This window comes from Eriocheir sinensis, chromosome 7 (genome assembly GCF_024679095.1).
Source record: "Eriocheir sinensis breed Jianghai 21 chromosome 7, ASM2467909v1, whole genome shotgun sequence".
NCBI lineage: Eukaryota > Metazoa > Arthropoda > Malacostraca > Decapoda > Varunidae > Eriocheir > Eriocheir sinensis.
This window is the reverse complement of record NC_066515.1, coordinates 16,670,281-16,685,803: the sequence shown is the minus strand read 5'-3', so window position 1 is coordinate 16,685,803 and position 15,523 is coordinate 16,670,281. Positions and strand designations below refer to the sequence as shown.

Here is a 15,523-nt window from a genome sequence, read left to right as displayed (position 1 = left end):
CCACTCGTGAACGTGGATGTGGCACCTGCGCATTGTTAGTTTGTGATTGCGTGAAGATCAACTTTATATTTTCAGTGATATATTTGAGTGTTTGTATTAAAAAAAACTCAAGCCCTCTTATATGAACCACAAACATGCCGATTTGCATTGATATAATCTACCATACAAGCACAAGAAAAAACAACTTGTATATCAAACAGTATAGTCTGATCATACTTGAACGATTCATAGGAATTTTGATGTGTTGCAGATAAATAACATGGGTAGCCTAATATTAAAAATAGTCTAGCATCGCACTCAACAGTTATTATTTACTATTTCATGTTACTTTGATTAATAATAGGTATTTACAAGCAGTAAATTATTACGATACCTTTATTTGCACTTGCAGAGCCAGATGTCTTTAAATAAACCTGAAATGAGCTATCAATCAATGAATTTGAAAAACCATAGAACGTTTGAGAGTGATGTGACTGTGTTATTTGATACAAGCTTGTCTTTTCATGTCCTTGTATGGTAGATTATCAATGCAAATGACAGTTGTTTTTTGTATACATAAACATTCAAATATATTATTAAAAAATAAGCTTGAATGTCTATCAACAGTTGAATTTCACGCATTCATGAACTAGAAATGCGCAGGTGCCACATTTATCAAATTCCTGCTTTGTTGGTGGACAGGTGAATTGAAAGAGACTATAGTGGTAGTCTGACAAGGTAGTCTTTCCACCATGAACAGGAAAAACACTCACTAGAACATATTCTTAAAAGTATTGGTGTCTCAGTTCGCCTACTTGAAAAGCCTCTCGTAGAAGTTGCTGGGATATTCATGGGCTGTTTTGTGATCCTGGTGATAGTTTTACCTGTCCTCTGCATCTTGAACGAGAAAAAGCACCCATGAAAACCCGGTTAATCTTCTCTGTGGCCTTGGGAAATAGTCGTAGGAGCCCGACATATTTAATAATATTGACCTCTACACTCTTACCAAGCCCCTGTCTCACCCTCCCCCCCTTCTTCCCACATCAGCAGGGTATGCCCATGGCGGGGGGTGTGATGGGGGGTAGCTTCCCGGCCGCCGTCAGCCAGCCCGGGGCCGCCCCAGCACAGCCCTCACAACCCGCTGCCTTCGACCCATTCGGTGCCCTGTAACACTGCAGGTTGGTGGAGCGCAGGTCACTCTGTTTGTGTGTGTGTGTGTGTGTGGGGGGGATGTTGATTTTTTTTCCACTTGACTTTATTTCTGCTTTTCAAATATCTTTTTTTACTTTCCAACTCATTTATTTACTTTGGTTGCCTTTTTCTTTGATGTGTGTGTGTGTGTGTGTGTGTGTGTGTGTGTGTGTGTGTGTGTGTGTGTGTGTGTGTGTGTGTGATAGAACTGCTCATGTTGATTAATCTCTCCCATTGACTAATCTTCCGCTCTCTCTCTTCCCCCCAGCCGTGCAGCGCTAGAGGCATAATACTGGTAGTAACGCGGCAGGGCGCGTCGCCTTCACTACCACCACGTGCGTAATTAGTGTCGTGGCTTCATTTTCCATTAGCCTCGCCCTGCCTGGCACCGGCCGAGCTCTTGGGGCCAGAAGATAAATCGTGTGCTAGTAGATCAGACTGTTTGTTGTTGTCAGGCCAAAAAAATGATGCATGTCTTTATTTTCCATTTTCGAGCGTAGCGGCAGTGATGTTTTGGGGCGAATCATCCTGTTTGTTCGTTTGTTTGTTTGTCGTCACGTTTATTTCCCCCCGGTAGGTCGTAGGTCATGTTGCAGGCGAGACTAACCACCGCCGCTGTGTGTATGTGTGTGTGTGTGTGTGTGTGTTTGTGTGTGTGTGTTTGTGTGTGTGTGTGTGTGTGTGTGTGTGTGTGTCGGATGATTGAGTGTTTGTGTCGGATGTTTGCGATGCCGCCAACAAGGAAGATGTTACTGCCGTTGGTCTCCACACGACAATGTCCAGTCAGCAGACACAGCGACAGACACAAGAAACTCATCATCTAGGCTTCAACTGTATAGTAGGATTTCATTTTAGTTGTAAGCGGAAGGAAATTGTATTATACTACTATATAAATTGTACATTCCATTGTCTACTACAAGCCAAAAGTTGGTTGGACTCTTGGGAAGCAGCGCGTGGAGGAGGCGGAGGATTTGTTGTTGTTGTTGTTGTAGCAGCACAGTGAGCAGCCTTGTATTATATTTATTCCCGCCACTGCGAGGCACGCAGGGCAGGACCGGCAGCCACAACCAGGCACCAGGGCTGGGCAGGACACTGCAGGACACCACCACGGCCCCTGGCAGGCTGGGGCGCGCTCACCCCTGGCCATCTGGCCTCCCCTGGGCCGCTGGGCAGAGCAGAGCTGCTGTCGTCACCGTCTGAAATGCCCCGGACGCTGCCTTGGGGCGGGTGCCACACGGCCTGGCCGAGAGGGGTGTGGGTTGCCTCTGTATCTCAGTATCTAGCAAGTTTTTCATTAGGTGTACATAGAGGGAGGGAGCGAGGCGTTGCAGTGAGTGTAGTTGTTACAAAATGTGTTGTGTGCATTCCAAGTCTGTGAGACGTGTCATTGTGCACCTGGCGGCGGGGGGTTGGGGCGGGCTGGGCCCCGGGGTGCCCAGCGGCCGGGGGGAGGAGCAGTGGGGGCTGCTGGGCCGGCCGGGGCGCAGGGCCGCCGCCCCTGCCTGCCTGGCCAGACTGTGAAGTAGTCGTGCATGTTGAACATATCTAACTTAAATTCGCCAGATAATACTCAACCCGCTAGTAACAAAGGTTGGTTGTGTGCACCGAGTCTGCGGCAAAGACCTTGCTTACCCTAGGAACCCCAATCTTCCCTGTAAGTAGGTCGTACACAGATGTGGCATTATTTCTGGCCCGCCGGGCCGGACGCCAGTGGCCGGCAGCGGCTGGCATAGTGGTAAGTATTATTCCATATGTAACAAAGCCTTTAAACTGGATATGTTAAATATATATAATATTTATTCAGTTATGATGTGTGAGGAATTCTCAGGCAAAATCCACAAGATGATGATTTGAGAGTTGAACAATTGATTGTGACTTGTAAAATGAAAAAAAATATATCCAGGATCATTGTAACACGCAATGTTTCCTTCCCCATGACGGCCGGTCTGAGAGTGTCTCACAGCTGTGGGGCGGCAGGAGCAGGGCAGGCCCCGGCAGCACACACACACACACACGCATGCACACATGCGCACGCACACACACACACACGCACACACACACACACACACACACACACACACACACACACACACACACACACACACACACACACACACACACACACACACACACACACACACACACACACACACATACACACAGACACACACGTGCCCCCCCCCTGGCCTCGGCGGCAGGCACAAGCCGCCCACAGGTCCCACACACTCACTTAAGCTCGCAGGTTGTGAGGGCTGCTGCCGGGCCGAGTCTGAGCTGAGGCGCGGCCATCAGCCCCCCCGGTGCCCGGCCTTACAAGCCAGGAGGAGAGACGCCCGGCACCGGGTCCTGCCCTGCCCTGCCCCAACACTGCATCATCCTGTAGCATCAATGGCAGCCTCAATGTTGTGGTAGATGGTTGGGAATTAAAGAAATTACTCTACATAAATTTGGTTCTGAGAAGGGAAGTTATTTATTACTGTTAAAAGACCCATCATCACGTATTAACTAGTGCGAGATCTGATCCGGGTGGTGATCGCAGGTCCTGCCGACTACCACGCCGAGTTCTCACGTGTTGGGAATGCGACGAGTTTTGGAACAATTATGAATAAATGTTGAAGATGGTAATAGAGTGACTCTCCTTGCATACCTTGCTCAGAATGGATGTGTCAGGCTTAACACTGTCTTAGTGGAGCCAATTTTTAATTACTGGGATCAGGGTTATGTACCTAACTCTGATTCCCTTTATGCCTACCTTTCCACCTGTCAGTATGTTAATTAGGTGTAGCCATTAAGAGAGAAAGGTCAGTACTGTCAGACCCTTCCACCCCTCACATCAACTATTTCCAAACACCAAAAAGATAAGTCAGGTTCTAATGAGTGTTTCTTTTATGTTCATGGTATAGAAGAAGGGTCAAACTACCACCAGGATTGGTAAAGAGGAAAGAAGCAAGAGTGACAAATTGGTTAAGAGGAAAGCAAGAGAAAGACCAAAATTGGTAAAGAGGAAAGAAGGTAGCAAGAGAAAGTGACTTAAAATTAGTAAAGAGGAAAGAGGGAGGCAAGAGTGTCTAAAATTAGTAAAGAGGAAAGAGGGAAGCAAGAGTGTCTAAAATTAGTAAAGAGGAAAGAGGGAAGCAAGAGTGTCTAAAATTGGTAAAGAGGAAAGAGGGAAGCAAGAGTCTAAAATTGGTAAAGAGGAAAGAGGGAGGCAAGAGTGTCTAAAATTAGTAAGGAGGAAAGAGGGAAGCAAGAGTGTCTAAAATTAGTAAAGAGGAAAGAGGGAAGCAAGAGTGTCTAAAATTGGTAAAGAGGAAAGAGGGAAGCAAGAGTGTCTAAAATTGGTAAAGAGGAAAGTAAAATAGATGAAATAGGGAAGCAAGAGAAAGTGACTAAAATTGGTAAAGAAAGAGAGAGGGGAAAGCAAAAAGTGACAATTGGAATTATACAAAATACTCAAAGACAACTATAAATAACCCAAAAATGATTGAATAGCATTGAGGAAGTAAAAAGTGATAGTTTATGTAAGTTAGTTCTCACATGGCAAAGGTAAAGTGAAGGGAAAGTAAGAGAAAGTCAGTCTATAATCAAAACTAAAAAATACCAGAAGACAGTAAGGTAGCTCTCTATCTCTCTCTCTCTGCATTTCATTCTCTTCTCTCCCTTTCCTTTCATCTGTCCTTCCTTCCTTTCTTCTTTTTTTCTATTCTTTTTTGTTTCCTTCCTTTCTACCTTTTCTTTCTCCCTCCTCCCTTCCTTTTGTCCCTTCCTCCCTCTTCTTCCTTACATTCCTTTCTTATCTTTTCTTCTTTTCCCTCCCTCCATACCGTCCTATCTCATATCTCTGTCTTGAGGATCGATGTAACAGGAGGAAGAGAGAGAGAGAGAGAAGGGTAACGAGAAAAGGAGGAGAATGTAAAAGAATGAAGAGTGAGAGGACGAGAGGCATTGTTTGGCATTAAGCTTGGGAGTGGAATGGGAAGAGTGAAACTATAGATGGGGAAGGGAGAAAGCAAGCAGGAAAGGGGAGGAAAGGGAAAGAGGAAGAGGAGATATGGAAGGAAAAAGAAAAGGAGGAAGGGAGGAAAAAAGCTCTGGCAAGTGTGGTCTGTGTCGAGGCAATGACAGAGCGGTGGTGGCAGAATAAGGGAGTTCAAATAAAGGCGGGAGTCCGGGGGCGACATCTGTGGCTCTCGGGCGAACCATTTTTTGTTTACATTGAGTATGAAAATTAATATGAATGACAGGGAGGAAAGGAAAATAAGGTAACGCCATCGTAAAGCAAAGTGTGTGAATAAGATGAGAGTACCAAGAGGAGGAGGAGGACCTACGAAGCAATGCAAATAGATACAGGTCAAAAGAAGAGGAGGAAGAAGAAAATTTTGACAAGAGGAAGTGCAAGGGACGATGAAATTTGACAAGAGGAGGAAGAAGAAAATTTTGACAAGTTACCGATCTCGAGACAAACACACGTACAAAATAAAAAAAAAGATGGTGGAGAATATATAAGTCAGTGTGGTACTATAGGGGACGTGGAACTTAATTTATGATATCCCTCCGAGAAGTTTAATTACCTTTTTTTTTTTTTTAATTGAGTTCGCCGTATGCAAGCCGAGGACCGCAGCGATGATAGGCATTAACCTACCTGTCTCTCTATATGTTATGTGTGTAATGCCAGAAGGTTAATAAGTATGGAATGTATATACGCAGTCGGAGGGAGACACACTTCGATCATTGCTTATACAATACTTGTATACCTACTTTTGTGATTTTGTGTAGCTATACATATTCCATACTTAACCTGGCATTATACAAGTGTGTGCTGATATATGTCTTCTTATATAGATGTGCCCAGTCGTGTTAACCGTTTTGATTGATTCATTGTTTATTGATGCAAGTAAACAACAAAGGAAAAGGGAGGAAAGATATGCCATCCCAACCCCCAGGCAGTACATAGTGTGATTATACAACTATATATATATATATATAATGATACATGTGATTGATTGATTGATAGTTTATTGTTGCAGGTAAACAACAAGGGAGAAGGGTAGTACTAGGAAACTAAAAAGATACAATGGTACGTAGGGGACAAGTGCTAAAAAAAATAAAGGCTTGTGTATGTATTGCAGGGCCGTACTTAGTAAAAGGAGGGGGTCTCTTTCCACTAAAAAATGTGGACCTTTGTAGGCATGGGGGGCGAGTGGCCACCGATCAGGCGAGCCAAATCAGCCGGTGGGTTTGGGTTTTGAAAAGTTGACATTTCTGGGTGCATTTTCCTGCTGTCAAAGCGATAAGCATGGGACTTTTCACCCTAGTTTTTCGTTGTGACTTTTTCAGCGAGTGGACCTTAATTAATTTTTAGCAGATATATGCGGGGGCCTCGTTCGCCCCCCCCCCTCCCCCTTCCCACTGGCCACTCGACCCAAGCTGTATTGTCAAGTGTTTTTATTATTAGCTTTTTATTACAGGGTATATCTACAGTGCAAGTGTCTGAACAACAAAAACTCAGCCCTGGTATCAGCTTGGTCTACTTCAGTCAGCAAATCTTGATGGGCATCGTTGCATTTGTCGAGATATAAGAGAGGTTATACGATCGAGGGTTGGTGAATGCATCTCGCCGGCTTAAAATAGGCCATAATAAGCGTTTCTAGAGCTCCAAAAAACACGGAAACAACAAAAAAGTATTGCTGGAGATTCAAAAGGCCGTCCAGGGAGGTGTAAAGCCGTTGATAACCCCCAAACAGAAATTATGTTAGTTCATAACGGAGAGCCTTCCAGCCTTGTTAGACCCCTAAAAATGGATCTAAAAAATTAATAGCAAGTTACTGATACCCTGAAAACCTCTCATAGAAAGAAAATACCTCATACAAACTCATCACACTAACTTCACACCAATTCATTCATGGACAAGACAGAAATCAATTAGACCCTTAGAAACGATCTAGAAAATTGAAAACACGTTAATATGACCTTAAAACCCTGCTGGAGAGGCGTGATATCCCTAAAATACGAGATAAAATAGGGCAAGATGGAGGGCGCCGCTCACCGCCATCTGTTGCCGCGAGAGTGAACCGCTGAAGAAAGGAGAGGCGGTGGACACGTTTCCCGCCATATTTAGCGCCGCAGCCTTATTTAACAGCGTCTTTTCCCCCTCGCGCCGCTGCCCTGCTATGTGAGCCTCCGCAGGGGCGAGGCACCGCTGGAGTACGCCGCCGAGGGACGCGGAGAGAGGCACGCAAAGGTGACAGAGGCGGGAATGGTGCCACGGGCCAGGAGGACAGTGCCATCTTTTGTGGGAAACTCCTATTAATGCCGCCCGAGGACGCCCTGCCGCTCCCTGCCGCCGCCCCCTGCCACCACCCTGCTCCCTGCCCTCCCTCGGCCCCGGGGACACGCCAGGCAGGGAGATGCGCCCCCCTTATGTCCCCCTGCCAGCCTCCTCCCTGCACCCTCCCTTGTAGACGAGGCAGGGAGCTGGACTTACGCTACCTTACTCTCCCTTGCCACCCTATCACTCACCCTGCCCTTGTCCCTGCCCCAAGCCTCCCTGTTATGTCCCCCTGCCAGCCTCCTCCCTGCACCCTCCCTTGTAGACGAGGCAGGGAGCTGGACTTACGCACCCTTACTCTCCCTATCACTCACCCTGCCCCTGTCCCTGCCCCAAGCCTCCCTACTCCCTGTTATGTTCCCCTGCCAGCCTCCTCCCTGCACCTTCCCTTGTTGACGAGTCAGGGAGATGGACTTGTGCACCCTTACCACCTTATCACCCACCCTGTTTACCTCCCTGTTCCCTGACCTTCCTCACCCTGCCCCAAGTCTTCCTGCACCCTGTTATGTCCCTGTGCCAGCCAGCTCCCTGTAGACGAGGCAGGGAGATGGACTTACTCTACTCCTCCTTCACCACCTCCTTTTACCCAGTTTACCTCCCTGGCTCCTAAACTCCCTACTCCCTGGCCTTCCTCACCCTGCCCCAAGCCTCTGCACCCTCCCTTATAAATGAAGGCAGGGAGTTGGACTTGCTCTCCCTTATTGCCCTACCCCTGTCCCAAGGCTCCTTGATTTATACTTGGCAGGGAGGGTTTTGATGATTTACTAATTTCCTCGGGCGTAAATTAGACAGTGTTTTTGTTACCTGTTTGTTGTCTGGCCTGGTGATATAACAATTAATTAATGGGAAAATCAACACTGGTATTAGTACTCTTTAAGTTAATCAAGTTAGTTTAAGTTAGGTTAGCATTTATTAAGTGCTAGGTATTTTGGGATGGTGTTAGTTAGTTAGAGGTATTGGATTTTCATGGAGTTAGGTTGACGTATTTCGTACTCAGATGCTTGTATTTATCAAATCATGTGGGTGGTTTGGCTTTTTACTTCTATTCTTGGGGTTGGAGATTGCTTGTTTGAAGTGTTGGATTTTCAGAGTTAAGTCGACACATTACAAACTCAATCATAAAAAGTTATATAAAAAAATCAACTAAACTAACCACGCCTTGATATATGGGTCTAAAAGACAAAGCAGCCACAGTAGTGTTGATGAAGACTAATGCCACCTTTACTATAGCAGGCATAGATGTTAATAAATAAGGGCGTGTTAGCCTTAGCTTAGTGTCCTTGGCCAAGTGATGTCATATAATTAGAAAAATACCTAGGAAAAATCTATCCATACCAAACCATTCATATAACCTTGCCTTCATATTCCCAGAAAACAAACATAGCTTTATCAACCTAACATCTGGATATAAATAGATTTGAAACTGTCCTTACAGTGGGCCAATGCCAATACAAGAACCGTGAATAAATGTAGTAACTAAAGTAATAACTGTGATCGAGTAACAACAGATCTTTATTTATTATTTATTGTTTTTATTTAGTGATTAAGAACAGCCAGTAACCTTTATGGCCCTTCCTCCCCCTTTCTTCCCTCCACTGGTGCCCTTCCTCTTGCCCCACCAAGTGACACCCCTTTTTCTTCCTCCTCCTCCCCCTTAGCAGCCCTTTCTCCTCACCTTCTCCCCCTATCAACACCCTTCCTCTTGCCCTCCATTCCCCCATCTGTCACCTCTTTCTCCTCCTCCCCTTAGCAGCCCTTTCTCCTCACCTTTTCCCCCTTCCAACACCCTTCCTCTTGCCCCCCATCCCCCCAACTGATACCCCTTTCTCCTCCTCCTCCTCACAGCCCTTCCCTCCCTCTTCTCCCTCCTTACTGACACCCCTCTTTCCTCCTGTCCCTCCTCTTAGCACCCCTTTCTCCTCCTCCACTTTTCCCTCCTGATCTTCTCTCCCCCACACTGATACCCCTCTTTCCTCCTCCCTTCCTCCCCCTTAGAAACCTTTTTTCCTCCTCCTCCTTCTCCTCTTTCCCCCTAACAACCCTTCCTCCTCCCTCCTCCCTAACTGACAGTCTCCCTCCCCCCCCAGAGCAGCGATGGGCCGCGGGGACAACCTTGCCATCCTGTACCCTCCGGGGTGCCGGGAGGTGACGGAGGATGTGGGGTCGGATGAGCTGATCCGCCGGCTGAAGACGCTAGCACACACACTGCAATCCATGGGCCAGGATGATGGGGCCTATCAGGTGGGTGCATGGATGAACGCTCAAGCAAACTGGATGAGTGGATAGAGATGGGTGACTGATTCCTGGATGGATGAACACATGAACACTGACTAGATGACTGGATGGGTGGATGGAAATGGGTGACTGACTGTATGAATGGATAGAGATGGATGACAAACCTTTTCCTATCTCCTTCCCTTCCCTTACTACCCATCTTCCGTTCCCTTCCTACCCATCTCCTTCCCTTCCCTTCCTACCCATCTCCTTCCCTTCCCTTCCTACCCATCTCCTTCCCTTCCCTTCCTACCCATCTCCTTCCCTTCCCTTCCTACCCATCTCCTTCCATTCCCTTCCTACCCATCTCCTTCCCTTCCCTTCCTACCCATCTCCTTCCCTTCCCTTCCTACCCATCTCCTTCCCTTCCCTTCCTACCCATCTCCTTCCCTTCCCTTCCCTTCCTACCCATCAACTTTCCCTCCCTTCCTACCCATCTCCTTCCCTTCCCTTCCTACCCATCTCCATCCCTTACCTTCCCTTCCTACCCATCTTCATCCCTTACCTTCCCTTCCTACCCATCTCCTTCCCTTCCCTTCCTTTCCTACCCATCTTTTTCCCTTCCCTTCCTACCCATCTTCTTCCCTTCCTTTCCTACCCATCTTCCCTTCCCTTTCCTTCCCTTCCTTCCTTCCCTTCCTACCCATCTCCTTCCCTTCCTTTCCTACCCATCTCCTTCCCTTCCCTTCCCTTCCTACCCATCTCCTTCCCTTCCCTTCCTCCCCATTTCCTTCCCTTCCCTTCCTCCTCATTTCCTTCCCTTCCCTTCCCTTCCCTTCCCTTCCCTTCCTACAAATCTCCTGCCCTTCCCTTCCTACCCATCTCCTTCCCTTCCCTTCCCTTCCTACCCATCTCCTTTCCTTCCCTTCCCTTCCCTTCCTTCCCATCTTCTCTTCCCTTCCCTTCCTACCCATCTTCCCTTCCCTTCCCTTCCTATCCATCTCCTTCCCTTCCCTTCCCTTCCTACCCATTTCCTTCCCTTCCCTTCCTCCCCATCTCCTTCCCTTCCTACCAGTCTCCTTCTCTTCCCTTCCCTTCCTACCCATCTCCTTCCCTTCCCTTCCTACCCATCTCCTTCCCTTCCTTTTCTACCCATCTCCTTCCCTTCCCTTCTTACCCATCTCCTTCCCTTCCCTTCCCTTCCTACCCATCTCCTTCCCTTCCCTTCCTACTCATCTTCCCTTCCCTTCCTACTCATCTCCTTCCCTTCCCTTCCCTTCCTACCCATCTCCTTCCCTTCCCTTCCTACCCATCTACCCATCTCCTTCCCTTCCCTTCCTACCCATCTTCCTTCCTTCCCTTCCTACCCATCTCCTACCCATCTCCTTCCCTTCCCTTCCTACCCATCTCCTTCCCTTCCCTTCCTTTCCTACCCATCTCCTTCCCTTCCCTTCCTACCCATCTCCTTCCCTTCCCTTCCCTTCCTACCCATCTCCTTCCCTTCCCTTCCTACCCATCTCCTTCCCTTCCCTTCCCTTCCTACCCATCTCCTTCCCTTCCTACCCATCTCCTTCCCTTCCCTTCCCTTCCCTTCCTACCCATCTCCTTCCCTTCCCTTCCTACCCATCTGCTTCCCTTCCTATCCATCTCCTTCCCTTCCCTTCCTCCCCATCTCCTTCCTTTCCCCTCCTACCCATCTCCTTCCTTTCCCTTCCTACACACAAATACTAACTGACTGGCTGGATGAGTGGATAGAGGTGGATGAGTTACTGGTGGATGGGCAAATGCAGAATGCTGACTGAATGACTGGCTGGCTAGATAAGCAGATGAATGGGTAGAAATGGATGACTGCATGGGTGAATGACCGGCTCCACCACTAAACCCCACCTCAACACTACTTAAACACCACTTAACACCACCTCAACTCCACTTAACACCACCTCATCTCCACATAACACCTCAACTCCACTTAACACCACCTCAGCTCCACTTAACACCACCTCAGCTCCACTTAACACCACCTCAACTCCACTTAACACCACCTCAACTCCACTTAACACCACCTCAGCTCCACTTAACACCTCAACTCCACTTAACACCACCTCAGCTCCACTTAACACCACCTCATCTCCACATAACACCACCTCAACTCCACTTAACACCACCTCAGCTCCACTTAACACCTCAACTCCACTTAACACCACCTCAGCTCCACTTAACACCACCTCATCTCCACATAACACCTCAACTCCACTTAACACCACCTCAGCTCCACTTAACACCACCTCATCTCCACATAACACCACCTCAACTCCACATAACACCACCTCAACTCCACATAACACCACCTCAACTCCACTTAACACCACCTCAACTCCACTTAACACCACCTCAACTCCACTTAACACCTCAACTCCACTTAACATCACCTCAGCTCCACTTAACACCACCTCATCTCCACATAACACCACCTCAACTCCACTTAACACCACCTCAACTCCACTTAACACCACCTCAACTCCACTTAACACCACCTCAACTCCACTTAACACCACCTCAACTCCACTTAACACCACCTCAACTCCACTTAACACCACCTCAACTCCACTTAACACCACCTCAGCTCCACTTAACACCTCAACTCCACTTAACATCACCTCAGCTCCACTTAACACCACCTCATCTCCACATAACACCACCTCAACTCCACTTAACACCACCTCAACTCCACTTAACACCACCTCATCTCCACATAACACCACCTCAACTCCACTTAACACCACCTCAACTCCACTTAACACCACCTCAACTCCACTTAACACCACCTCAGCTCCACTTAACACCACCTCAACTCCACTTAACACCACCTCAACTCCACTTAACACCACCTCAACTCCACTTAACACCACCTCAGCTCCACTTAACACCACTTCAACACCTCACTACCACTCAATCATCACCTCACTGACACTCACCACTCACCACCACGTGACCACTCTACACCACTTACCACCCCTCAACACCTCTCAACACCACATAACCCCATTTCATCACCACTCAACACCACTCACTACAACCTCGGCACCACTTCAACACCACTCAACATCACTTCACCACCTCAACACCATTCACCACCACTTACCACCACTTCAACACCCCTCAACACCACCTCATCCCCAGGAGTACATTCCGCTGGCCATGCATATCGCCGACGAGTTTTTCCTGACATATGGAAGTCGCGATGTTCAGCTCCTCATCGCGTGCTGCATCGCTGACATTCTACGAGTCTATGCACCCGAGGCTCCCTACAAAGATCCCGCCCAGGTCAAGGTAGGTCACGGAAAGGTCAAAGCATGGTCACTCAATATATGAACTTGTTGCTATAGTTCTTTTGTGCCTCCTCCTCCTCCTTTTCTTCTTTCTTGTCCTCCTCCGTTTTCAGACTGTTTTGATATTCTGTTGTTTTGAGATGAAGCTGTTACCCATTGCCACGCTTGTTCATCCTTAGCTGTGCCCATTTGTGTGTTTGTTCATCCTTAGCTGTACCCATTTCTGTGTTTGTTCATCCTTAGCTGTGCCCATTTCTGTGTTTGTTCATCCTTAGCTGTACCCATTTCTGTGTTTGTTCATCCTTAGCTGTGCCCATTTCTGTGTTTGTTCATCCTTAGCTGTACCCATTTCTGTGTTTGTTCATCCTTAGCTGTACCCATTTCTGTGTTTGTTCATCCTTAGCTGTACCCATTTCTGTGTTTGTTCATCCTTAGCTGTACCCATTTCTGTGTTTGTTCATCCTTAGCTGTACCCATTTCTGTGTTTGTTCATCCTTAGCTGTACCCATTTCTGTGTTTGTTCATCCTTAGCTGTGCCCATTTCTGTGTTTGTTCATCCTTAGCTGTACCCATTTCTGTGTTTGTTCGGCCTTAGCTGTGCCCATTCTAGCCCTGCCTTCCCTCGCAGACCATCTTCATGTTCCTGATCAAGCAGCTGGGCGGCCTCAAGGACCCCAAGGACCCCGCCTTCAAGCGCTACTTTTACCTGCTGGAGAACCTTGCCTACGTCAAGTCCTTCAACATGTGCTTTGAGCTGGAGGACTGCCAGGAGATATTTTGCAAGCTCTTCAGACTCATCTTCAATATTGTCAAGTAGGTTTGGTTTACTTCAGTTCTTCTTATCCAGTCTGTAACCCTCTCGCACACCTTCATGCCAGTGATGTGTATGTATGCTTAGGATCCAGGCATACTTTCCCGTGAATGGCGTGAATGGGACATGCTTATATACAGCCAGTGGCATCATTTTCTGTTTAAGCACAAGTAATTTATTATGTCATGTAAAACTACAACTAATAACAAAGCCACTGATATACTATTTGTAAGGATGAGTGCAGTCCTTGGGCTGAAAACTGACAGGAAGAAAATATTGTGGTGTGTGGAAAAACTGCCTGGCCACAACTAGGCACATTAAGGAAACTTTGTTGGAACTTGTGGTCCACTTTTGGTGGCCGAGGAATGGTCAACTTGGAATATAGGTGTTGTTATATTGTTTTTTGTTTTCAATGTGTAAAATTCCCTTCCCTATGGTTACTTTCTCTTTGGAATTCTTCTTTCTCCTCTACCCTTATGTCTTCTTAGTTTCTTTTCCCTTTTCTTTTTCTTTGTTTTCCCTTCCTCATCTTCCTTTTTCTTCCAGCATTTTGTCTCAGTTTCCTTTTCCTTTTCCCTATTGCTTTCTTTCCTTACTCTTTTCCTTTCTTTCCTCCTTTGCTTTCCCTTTCTCTTCCTTTCCCTTCCTTTCTTTTCCTTTCCCTTCCTTTCTTTCCCTTTCCTCTTTCCCTCCCTTTTCCTTTCTTTCCCTTTCCTCTTTCCCTCCCTTTTCCTTTCTTTTCCTCTCTTTCCCTCCCTTATCCTTCCTTCCTTCATCCCTTGTGCATAGTATAAACAAATCAGTTACCATGACAACAGCAATAGGAACACACACACACACACACACACTCTTTCTGTCTCTTTATCTCTCTTTTCTCTCTTCCTATTATCATTTTTCTTCCTTTCCTGTTTCTGTTTTCACTTTATTATCTGCCCTTTCCTTCTCTCCTTCCCTACCCTATTTATCCCTCCCTCACCCTATCTTCTATTCCTTACACTCACTCACTAAATTATTCCCTCGATCACCATATCCTTTCTTACTCCCTTTTCCCTATGTCTCCACCTCCTTTTCTTACCCCTTTTTCCCTCCATCTCTTCCTCCCTTCTTTACCTCTTATTTTCCTCCCTCATGCTATCATCCCTTCCTTTTCCTCTTACTCACTCAATCACTCACTCACTCACTCACTTATTCGTGTAACTAACTCGTCCGTTCCCACAGCGACGAACACAGCGGCAAGGTCAAGTCGTTTATGCTGGACGTGCTGTGTCCGCTCATAAACGAGAGCGACGTGGTGTCCAATGACCTGCTGGACATCATCCTCATGAATGTGGTGGAGCCGGCCAAGTCCCAGCGGAGGAACGCCTACCAGATCGCCAAGGAGCTGATCGTCAAGTGCTCCGACACCCTGGAACCTTATATCCAGGCGGTGAGTGGCTGGGAAGGGGAGGGGATGAATTGGGAAGGGCTAGAAGGGAAAGGGAGGGGATGAATTGGGAAGGGCTGGGAAGGGGAGGGGATGAATGGACCATATTGGCTATACAGGCAGTGCCACATGTGGCCACTCAACTCCAATCTGTCCTTTCCATAGAGTTCAAGTTATAGGCTAGAGTGCGTCTGAGGCTGTCTCCAGGATACACGGCCATGATGCCGCCATTGCTCCAAGCTGATGAT

The 15,523-nt window shown here is 47.2% G+C and overlaps 2 protein-coding genes across 26 annotated transcripts in view; both read left to right on the top strand.

The window, feature by feature from the left end:
* The window catches only part of LOC126993306 (phosphatidylinositol-binding clathrin assembly protein LAP-like), a 78,156-nt gene extending 74,361 nt beyond the window's left edge, over window positions 1-3,795 (top strand). For 19 of the 20 annotated variants that reach the window (XM_050852363.1, XM_050852343.1, XM_050852321.1 and 16 more), the window contains 2 exons: window positions 1,027-1,157; window positions 1,439-3,795. In XM_050852363.1, coding sequence (XP_050708320.1) covers window positions 1,027-1,149 — 123 coding nt within the window. In that variant the 3' untranslated portion in view covers window positions 1,150-1,157; window positions 1,439-3,795. The remainder of the gene's footprint in view (window positions 1-1,026; window positions 1,158-1,438) is intronic. The other variant, XM_050852269.1, reaches the window with a different exon arrangement.
* A 3,422-nt stretch (window positions 3,796-7,217) lies between these two features.
* The window catches only part of LOC126993270 (sister chromatid cohesion protein PDS5 homolog B-B-like), a 39,061-nt gene continuing 30,755 nt past the window's right edge, over window positions 7,218-15,523 (top strand). For 4 of the 6 annotated variants that reach the window (XM_050852252.1, XM_050852255.1, XM_050852236.1 and 1 more), the window contains exons 1-5: window positions 7,218-7,411; window positions 9,586-9,739; window positions 12,893-13,042; window positions 13,670-13,854; window positions 15,071-15,278. In XM_050852252.1, coding sequence (XP_050708209.1) covers window positions 9,593-9,739; window positions 12,893-13,042; window positions 13,670-13,854; window positions 15,071-15,278 — 690 coding nt within the window. In that variant the 5' untranslated portion in view covers window positions 7,218-7,411; window positions 9,586-9,592. The other 2 variants (XM_050852241.1, XM_050852244.1) reach the window with 2 other exon arrangements.